A 10682-nucleotide genomic window follows, 5' to 3' on the forward strand; every position below is an offset into this window, starting at 1 on the left:
CTTTAATTTGCTACTAAAGCAAGCACAACTATAATTAGTAAAGTAATTTAATTAGTATCTTAGTTAATCTCTACTGGTGCTGGCCTTTTATAGTCAGCTACTTAACAACTCAAGCCTGCATGCCCATATTGTCCTTTTCATTTCGTCAATGTCAAAGTAAATCAAAATAATATTTGGTTTTGTTTCTTTTTTTTCGGCATTACCGTATTGATTCACCTGAGTTTCATGGTAGCTAGCGTCGGACAAAAGTAAAATGACAGCAGAAAAGATAGAACTGTAATCTTCCTGCGTCATTAGTTTAATTAACGTTCTTGTGGGGCTGACTTGAACAAAGTTTTGCCATCTGTTGTGGATGTAGACTGCCTAGTATTTTAACATAACTTGTTGAATATTTACAGTATTTCTGGTAAATTATCACATGGTGGCAGCTACTGATTGGTGGTTATGGTATGATCCATGCGTGACGTTTCAGCTGAGTCGTGTAAATTATATATAAACTACACATTGAAATTAATTAGGTTGCAAAATCCAAAAGTTGGAGTGTTGTTTTAAGTAATTAACTTCTACTACCAGTGTCTTTTGGCTCACGACAGCTTTTCAAATCCATGCGTGCAACACTTGGAGAACAGCTATTTTCATTCTTAATCAAGTGGACTCACGTGGTTTCTAATGGGCTCCACGTACCAAATCGAACCGTTGGAGAAAACATTAACCCACAGTGAGGAAGGACGGCACCTACAAAAGAATCTCTAATTAAGAAAAACTTAATGCACTGTCGATGGACGTATTTTTTAGGGTTCAGTTTACTATTCTAAAGTTTTTTAGTTTTCAATATTTTATACATCAAAGTTTTTTTCGTCCCAGTTTGGTATCTAAGGTTATAATTTGGGAACACTTTTATACACTTGTTAAATTTTCCGTCAAAACCTCTGTTAAATGATGATGTGACACTCACATGAACAATGAGTAGAAGTCACGTGTCAATATGGGCCAATAAAATATTTAAAAATTAAAAATTATTTAGTCCTCCCCCTCCCTCTTTCCGGCACCCTCTTCCCCCGTCCTCTTCAATATCCTCCCTCTTCCCCCTCCTTCCCCGAACCAGAGCATCAAGCTTCATATCCAATGCCTTTACACTGAAATCCAACCCGTTTTTTACCGAACTAGGATAACCAAAGTATTTTTAAAAAATATGTACATGCGTGTATAATACGGAATTTACTAACTATGGTATCAATAGGACAAAATGTTTATTGTTTTCTATACGTAATAATATCAATAACCAGTGAAGTCATTTCGTAATTTCTTGTCTCTCTATGCACTTATCTCATTTTAATTTCTTAATCATTGGATTGAATAAGTAAAGAAAACAAAAACAAACAAAAAAAGTGTAGAAGGAAAAAACAAAAGTATGAAAATCACGTTAGAATAGATTCATTGAGCTTAAACCTAAACAGTGTGAAGTAATTTACCTTCGGTGATTCATTATCTTCTCTACAAGACTACTACACACCTATTCTCCCTACGCCTAACAGAGACTCATCATGTATACACGCCACCGTCTATGCATATATAGACACGTGTTCATAGAGAACCCATCGCCTTTACGCCCTGTCATAGACTAATCGTCACAGATGATTCACAATGTATTGCACATCACACCACTCTTTCTTATGACTACACCAATGGTTTAATTCTCTTTCCTGGAGATATGTAGGCAAATAAGTAGGCAAACCTATCCGGATTCAAACAGACCCGCCAATCAACCCCATTCTCCCCTCGCCATAGATCATGGAGAATTCTGACCAAGTTTTGCCTCCATCCGCGCAAATTTGGTTCCAACATATACCAATTGTTTTTAATTGTAAAGTGTATCCATTTTTTTATGTAAAATTCATTCAATTCTTTTATAATCCATCTTTGAAACTTATAGGTGTACATTTTTTTTCATTGATTTGAGAATGTATCCATATCAAGTGCATTCGAAAAACTTTACTAATGTTATTAAGCTTAGATTATTAATTTTTTGTTGTGTGGTTTAGAAGACTGAACCCATGTTTTGAGTATGAAGAATCTACCAAATGTTTTATGGTACAATTAATAATTTTAATTAATATTGATGTACAATAATATTTTTAATTAATATTGATGTATGTGCCCACGTTTATATGTATGTATGTGTGTATGTATGTATGTATGTATGTATGTATGTATGTATGTATAAAATATGTTTATATATATATATATGTATTTATTTATTTTTATGGAAAAACATGATTTTCTATCGATTTTGAATTTTTATTAACGAGGTGAGGAGTATAATTTATCTTTTAATCTTTTTAATCCCAAAATAATGAATTTATTTAAAATCATTAACATAGGCAACTAGAAATTTTAAATTTTAAGTTAAAAATATAATAATTGACATGCAAATACATTAATATCAAATTCTTTGATAAAAAATTAAAAACCAATAAGGTTTCAAATAGCATTGATGGTTAGAAACTACATTAAAAGTTTTTTTTTTATTTTATTAAATTTCTATTGTATAGTTGATGTAATGATCAAGGTAAAATGCAAGGAGTAAGACATCAATCAATCAATCACCAATTTATTAACAAAATAATTGTGCTCCGTGTCATCCTGCACATTGGTTCATTCCTCTTGACTCATGATAATTGGCAAAAGAAACTGCTCTCGAACTTCTCTTAGGATTACCTTATCAACAAGGTTATTTGCGTGTTTTCCAAATCCTTTATTTCTCTCTATTATCAATCATGAATACAACAATACTTGCAACAAACTTTAGAGTCATTTACATTATATCAAGATTTCAAAAGCTAAATTTTTTTACAAAGCGTAGCTGTGGATGCAAGTTTCCGCCTTCTTCTCCTTTGATGAAAATGCACTTTTAAAAAAATAACACCTAAGATTAAGACCTAGAGTCTCACGCGCCCACAAGCCTCACGCGCCCACGATAAATGGAGGGCTTTGGCCTAAGAATTTCCGATGCCAGAGTTAGAATTTTAGAGAGAAAGTGTTTAGGGATTTTTAGGGAGAGAATGAACTTAGCGTTTGGAGAAAAAATGGGACTATATGTAGGGGTGTGGCCAGCCCTATTTGGAGAATAGGGACTGACCACTTATGGTGGTTTTATGAGGTTAATTGCAAAATATTATGTGACATAATATCTTGCAACGAACTTGGTAATCAATCCCAATTTAAATAGAATAATTGGGAGTTACTTTGTGGGTAAGGATTTGATGAGGAGTGATGAGAGGGTTTTGAATAAATATCATTTTGATCACCTTTGACTCTTCCTTGATTGAGCCGTTATCGCTTGTTGCATGCGCGTAGGAATCATGGTTTGCCTTGAGGGCAATTTTGTCTTTTTCACCCAAAAGTCCACGTATCGGCTCCATAATTTTCTTGATTATTTTTGGCTCCATAGTAGCTATAAGATTAGATTTTGTTTTTTTTTCTTTACCAAAGACGATGATACCATCCCCGCCAAGAGATGTGTATGAATATAAGTTTTACATTAGGTTTGAGAAAATAAAATGCAATATAAATGTATGGTTTCACTCTTAATAACAACGAGATTTTTTTGTGATAAAATTCAATATCTAGCAATAAGTGATTAAGTTGAGACAATATTGATATGGTTAGGAGTAGATGAGTGACCCATCTCTAAGAATATCTAATAGTGTCACTGATAACTTCTAATAAGTGTGTTATGTATTATAGACATACATTAAATGCCATATAAAAAATCTGCAGTAACGTGCATACGTGTATGATGTACTTGACGAACCAAATTCAACATATAATATAACAGAAATTTAAAGAAAAAACATCTTGAAGGACGATCTAACACTAATACTTATTTTATAGGACTAAGAATAATGTTTGTTCGATCCATGCAAATTGTGTAATATATTTACTATTGAGATTCTATCTAGAACTGAACAGGAATCTAACACATATATATGATTGAGCACATGTGGGAGAACGTGAGGTTTGTATTGTATCCAAGAATTTTAGGAAGCATATATGGATTGGAGTCTGAGTTTCTGCCTAGGCGTCGGTCCGTATATATGATTGATGAGAGAGAGAGAGAGAGAGAGAGAGAGAGAGAGAGAGAGAGAGGAAAAGGGCGTAATAAAAGGGAAAGCTGCCATGGAAACAGAGAGAACATCTTCACGCCTACCACTGTATCACATGTGATGTGGCCATCACCATTTTTACGTAGTAAAAGCTTGGATTTCCGAGCCACGCACCCGTCTTTCTCCCTTTCTCTCTTTCTCTTTCATCTTCTTCTGCTCTCATCTCCTTCTTACTCCGATCGATTATAAACAATGAGGATACTCCTTTCCTAGCTTTTTACTTGTTACAGTATACCCTCTCCATTAATAACTAATAACTAATATGCATGATACCTAGGATATAATTTTCATCGGTTGTTTAAGATTTTTTTTTCTTGCACCCGAAGTCTTTAGTTCGAATCTCCCAACTTCCATCAATAATGTCTAGAATGAGTGTATAGCCTAATGACTGTCAATTAATGGACAACAAGTAACCAATTGAATGAAATTAGAACACGACAAGTTCTAAACTAAAGCTTGAAAATAATTTGAAAATTAAGTTACCTGTGAGTTTTCCAAATAAAATTCAAACATCACTGTCCTGCCGACCAAAAATACAATCTTGACTGTTGCACTCTAGTGAGAAAGACAGATGGAGTAGCTTTTTTTAGGAGTTTATTTGCTTCACCTTGGTTAGTGCAAAAGCAAATCCCAAACCCAGCTAATTGCACTCTCTTAAAAATAGTAATCACTATTTGTTTTACTTTGTTTTGGTAAAGGGACGAACTGATACTGATACAAAGTGTTAAAGAGGCTCTTCAAATTTTCATCTTTTTTGGTTCCTTCGTATGCTTTTGAGTGATATGAGTATAATAGTATGGTCCTAGAGCCTCTTTAGGTTAGCATTTTCCAACAAAATTCCAAGGACTCATTGCTCTCTTTTATACATGCATGGTTTTGAGTGGGAATTTGGCGTTTCTCTTATGTTCTTTGTAACCGCATCCAACAAAATAGTACGTCTCGTTTTGGACAATTTCTTATAATTGCATAATCACGGGCGGAGCCACATTAAGGGCTATCCTGGGCTGTAGCACAGGTAGCTTTCAATAGGAAACAAAATTTTACATGTAATTTTTATTAATTTTCAAATGTAGTCCATCATATATTTAGTCACTGATTCGAATTCTTTTGGTTTAATTATATAATACAGTTCACAAACTATCTCTTTTTCTCAAATCTTTTTTCTCATCGCTTCTTGTACATGTACAAGTTTGAATTTGTTTGAATAACAAAAGTTTTTGGCTCACCTTGTGAAAATTTTGTTAAGCCAGTTGATACAGTAAAAAATATAGTATCAATTTTCTTTGTTTATAAAAATCTAAATCTTTAAGTTAGCCCATCCAGTGAAAAATTTCGAACTCCACCATTGTGCATAATCATTTTAGTCATCGCACTAGATACAAGTAAGTACGTCGATCTTCTTATTACACTAAACCCTTCTATCCTCTCTCTCTCTCTCTCTCTCTCTCTCTCTCTCTCTCTCTCTCTCTCTCTCTCTACATATATGTTGGTCAAAATTTAAAACAAGGCCATGAACTAGCTTTAGGGCAATAACTAGCAAGAGGTAAAGATCCCCAAAAGTATGTTGTCCAAATATCTGCAGTTAATGCTATGAATAAAAGAAACTTGATCAAGTTGATAGTGGGGAGATATGGTGAATATTCTTTCCTGTCCTGAAATATCAAACAACAATGACCCAACAATTGAGATAATATGATAACAAGACTCAAGAATGTCTGCTTGCAATATTGCCTAGAATTGAAATGATAGTATTGCTTCTTCCGTTCAACTCCAGTACATGATAGTCTCTCTCATGTTACCAATTCATCACGTGACAATCTTCTATCAGATTGATAGTATACTTTTTGAGCACATGTGGCTAGTATGTATTGGACAGTGACACCACTCTGAGACTAAAACTTAGTTGCATATAGAGAGTGTTGGAGCTGACAACTAATCTTCTAATATAACTTTCCAACCTTTTCACTGGAATTAATTAATAATGAGTAAGAGTAAAGGTTGAACAAAACTTATAAAATTAGTGAAGGAAACTTGGTACACATAGCATTCATTTGAAGAATGATAACAATTAGGCCCTTCAAAATGTCAGATACAAAACGACTCCAAGTCTCCATGAAACATAATTAAGCATATAGCTAAGCTACATAAACTCTCCCAAAAACTAAAGCAATAAAAAACAACAAACGATTCCAAACTAAAATCCTACCATTTCATCTAATTAAGCTTCTTTTGACAAAATATGATGAGATTGTTCCACCTTCCCATTTCATCTCACACATACTTTTGGACTTGAACCTTCAAAACCCTTGAGAAGTTAGCATTGGTCGATCAATTGGTTGAAATTTTATTACCTTCGAGAGTACTTGATCATTTCTCTCTTGAACCTGTAATAATTCAATGAAACACAAGTGACAATGATCAAATATCACAAGAGATGGGTGGTAGAAGAAGAAGATGTGAAACCAGAAAGATCAGTCCAAGCATTGCCACCAGTACCAGCAGTACTAATACCCCAGTATTGGTGATCATTTCCCGGACTTCCCAAAAAATTCCTTGACAAATTCAGTGCTTGATGACTGTGTTCCATTTTCACATTAACCATCTGAGTAGTAGTAACTCCGTTACCCGCCGAATGATCTAACGGCTTAGATATCGGAAGCTGGCCAACATTTTGATGATCTCCACCGTCAAATTGGTACATCCCATGAGTAGTACTAGGTGGTGGTTCCAAATTAGCCAAGAAATTAGGAAATTGTTGCTGAAGTAGTGATGATCTCCAATGCTCAGAAATACCCATATTATTCATGCCTAAAATATTTGGTCTGGCACTCAACCGATCCGAACCATACTGATGGTGTTGGAATTCAACATCACCGGGTTGACTAATACCCCCAAAATTATTCAACCCTATCATGTCCCCGGAACCATAATCAGTAAGATGGTGTAAGGAGGGCAAAAAGGGCAATTGATGTGGTGGTGGTGGTGGTGGTGGTGGTGGTGGTGGTGGATGTGTCAAACGGCCTATGATATTATCACTAGTGCTGCAGCTGTTGGAAGAATTGACCGTACTTGAGCTTGAATTACCAGCTGCGCCTGGTGATTTTGACCTGCTGCTGTTGCCCCCTTTGCTTCTTTTGTTTCGCCGGCAGCCTCCTCCCACCGGCACACTTCTCAAGGCTCCTCCTCTGGTCCAGTAGCGCCGGCACATTTTGCAAAAGTGGCGAGGCTGGGAAAGGCTGTAATTGTTGAAGTAGCAAAACTTTGTGTTTGTGGATTCACATCGAGGGCATTTCAGTGCCGTCTCTGGCTGTGGTATCTTGGCCAGCCGGGCTCGATCAGACATGGACCCAGGTTTGATCGAGCCCAAACTGCCGCTGCCATCTCTTGAAGTACACCTAGGTTCTGAAGACGGCTGCTGCGGAAGCTGAGGATTATTCTCATCACATCCACCTCCTTGTTGATGATGATTTGTTTGCTATGCAATCATAAGGAAAAAAAAAGTTAAAATAAATCAATAACTGGTATATTCAAGAGAAGAGATATAGATTGAAAAAGGGTAGGAATATATTTATCTTTAAATCAGCTTTTTTGGTGAAGAAGCTAGCTATGGAAGGAACAAAATACAAGTTTGAAGAAATTAAACCCTTACCTGTTGTTGCCAGTTGGGTGGATCCAGATAGACGGGAACGGATGAGAAAACCATGGCTAGCTTTCTCTTTTGTAAAAGTTTGATGTGCGTTTTTAGAGGATGTAATATTATTGGAGAATCACATCCACAAGAGATAGTTGCTGTTGCAGAGAGAAAGGGAGGAAAAAAAGATCAGAATTGGAGATGGAAAGATAAAGAGCTGGGTGTTTATTTATTTTGTTCTTTGTTCCTCTCATCCCATCGATCCGCCCACTACTTCTTTTGCTTTTTGTTTTATTAAATTTTTAGGGTTCGAAGGTGAGGAACCATTTTTCTTAGTCTTTAAGCTTCTTTTTGACGCTGCTTAACCAAAAAGATTAGTGACCAATGGCCATGCAGAGAGAGAGAAACCCTAATTAGTAGAACTTTAATAATATGAATATAATATTGGGTACACAATTATATAATATTGATATGGAATTAATAATGAAAAGGTGGGTGATTGTTGGGGGGTCTTGGGTGGAAGCATCACCATCGAATGTACCTTTGTTTCTCCTATCCGTTCCTTGCAGTTGCAGCGTTTTTATTTTTGCATGGAAATGTATAGTATACTACTATATTATTATCATTTTTTCTCTGGGTACCTTTACGTAGATTATTATAAAAGAAAGAATCAATGTATCCTTCTGTATAAACCTTTTTTATTGGATGATTATTATAATTAATTAGGGTTTTGAAATTTGCATCGTATTACTAATTACTCGTCCAAAGTAAACTCTTCAAGATATACGGGATGCTACAAGCTTATGCCTATCCCACAAATAAATAAAAAGAAAAGAAAAGCTTATGCCTGCACAGAAACAGCGTCTTGCCAAAAGTGTGAAAAAGAGTTTGAAGTATTATTGCAGGTAGTGGCATCCACATACTCATTTTTTTTAACATTTTTCTAATTTTTGGCCATTGGATCAAATGAATATTTAAAGAAGATCCATAGCAAAATTTAACAATGATGTGTCAAAGGTAAAAATGAGTGTATAAATACAAACAGTACTAATTAATATAGATTCAAATCAATATATATGCTTCCCTTCTTGCTCTTCACAATGTTTCATATACCAAAAGCTTGAAGTGAAATTGATGGGAAGTGTACAAAGATTGCCAAAATTCAATATGCTTGTGGAAACCTTTAGGATATTTAATTCTGTTCAAAATTATTTATCAGAAATTTGTACTATTCTAGCTGTAGATTCTTCATCAATCTAATTAATTTGACGTAATTTTATGGCTTTAAATTCATATGAGTTGTTCCAACTATTTTATGAAAATAATGTACTAATAAGGCTCTTTTGAAATTTTCTGTATGATTAATCATTAACCAGGTAACTTTGAGACTAGAGGCAAACTTGTTTCACAGGTTTATTAAAAACAAACTAGAACTTAGATTTAAATAAATGGCAATCTGACATATTATTTGATGAATGAAATTGATGCACTGGTGTTTGCAAGAATAAAAATAAATTTTATAAAATGAAAAGAGTTTTGAGGGAAATTTTTAACAATATAATTATATTTCCCTTGTAAATGTATTTCTTCGAATAAACATTTTTTTCAACCGAAAAAACAATTCCATTTTGAATTTCACCTCCTCATTAACAAAAGTATTGTGAAAGTTGCTAATTAGATTATTACTTATCTGTTGATTAACATGTTTATTTTATATTGATGACACATCATTTAATTTACAAATTTAATTTAAAATTTTAACCTCGTTAGCATTACCCTATCCCTAAGTAAATCAACAAAGACTAGGGTTGATGCCATGGTGGTGGCCTAGCTAGCCGCGTTTGTGGGGTGGATATGGTCTGGTCTTCGTCAGATGCTCACGGTCGGAGGATTCTTACTTTATATTACCAATTTGCCACGTCAGATATCAGTGGGTCCCATACCCACCTTGTTGTCTAATTCTCTAGGGTTTTCTTTTCTCCATCGGCTGGGTCGCTAGAAAAGCAACCTCATCATATAATTTTTAGAGTCCCCACCGGTTGATTTTCACGTAACCAAGAAATATTATTGATCATGTAATGAGCATCAAATCTTCATCTTGAGAACTAGATTATGACCGTCCGATCGGCACTAATTTGTTGAAGGTACCCAACCAATACTATTGGTGACCGTGTATACATTTGGCCCTAATTAGGTACGGATCTATTTTTAGATATGCATGCAGATTCTTGACGATTTGCGTGATATTTATGTCTTGATGGTGATTTTAATTTTTTTTTTCTTTTCTTTTGCTTAAGGGTAATGTTAAGGAGATCAAATTTCTAAACGAAATTGTGTAAACCAAATTATGTGGCTGTTGATAATTAGATTATTAATTAAGTAACAATTAACATGCTTATTTTTATTAGTGACGCATCATTTAGTTTGCAAAGTAAAGAGGATCATATGTGTATTTGTTGTGCAAATTGTGTCATCCATTTAATTTAGTTGATTTATTTTTAACTCTATAAAATGCTATAACCGACTCTTTTTTTTTTTTTAAGTTCAATCAAATGGTGTTATTAGTCTTTTATATGTATCAAAAAAATTAATGGACAGTTCATTATAAGAATGTTAGTATACATATATACGACTAAACAATCTCGTCTTTGATTGAAGCCTAGCTTCTTTCTTTCTTGCCTCTGACAAAACCAATAGGAATTGGAGCTCTTTCTTAGTAGAATGAGGAGAGTGCAGACACTTTCACAGGTGCCCGGTATCATACGAAGATGTATCTTTTCACACTAAGTAAGCTTTGGTTGGCTCTATTAACTCAAGATATACATCATCTCGCGCTAAAAATAAATTATGGCATAAAAATAAAATAGAAATTATCTTTCGGAGAT

The 10682-nt window shown here is 34.5% G+C and overlaps 1 protein-coding gene across 1 annotated transcript; it reads right to left on the reverse strand.

Moving 5' to 3' along the window:
- Window positions 1-6169: 6169 nt before the first annotated feature.
- On the reverse strand, window positions 6170-8049 carry LOC137721506 (dof zinc finger protein DOF3.6-like). The gene is made up of 2 exons (XM_068460602.1): window positions 7816-8049; window positions 6170-7641 (listed from the first exon to the last, which is right to left on the reverse strand). The coding sequence occupies exons 1-2, from the start codon at window positions 7867-7869 to the stop codon at window positions 6592-6594; spliced, it is 1104 nt and encodes a 367-aa protein (XP_068316703.1). The 5' UTR covers window positions 7870-8049; the 3' UTR covers window positions 6170-6591.
- Between the last annotated feature and the right edge of the window lie 2633 nt (window positions 8050-10682).

This window comes from Pyrus communis, chromosome 16 (genome assembly GCF_963583255.1).
Source record: "Pyrus communis chromosome 16, drPyrComm1.1, whole genome shotgun sequence".
NCBI lineage: Eukaryota > Viridiplantae > Streptophyta > Magnoliopsida > Rosales > Rosaceae > Pyrus > Pyrus communis.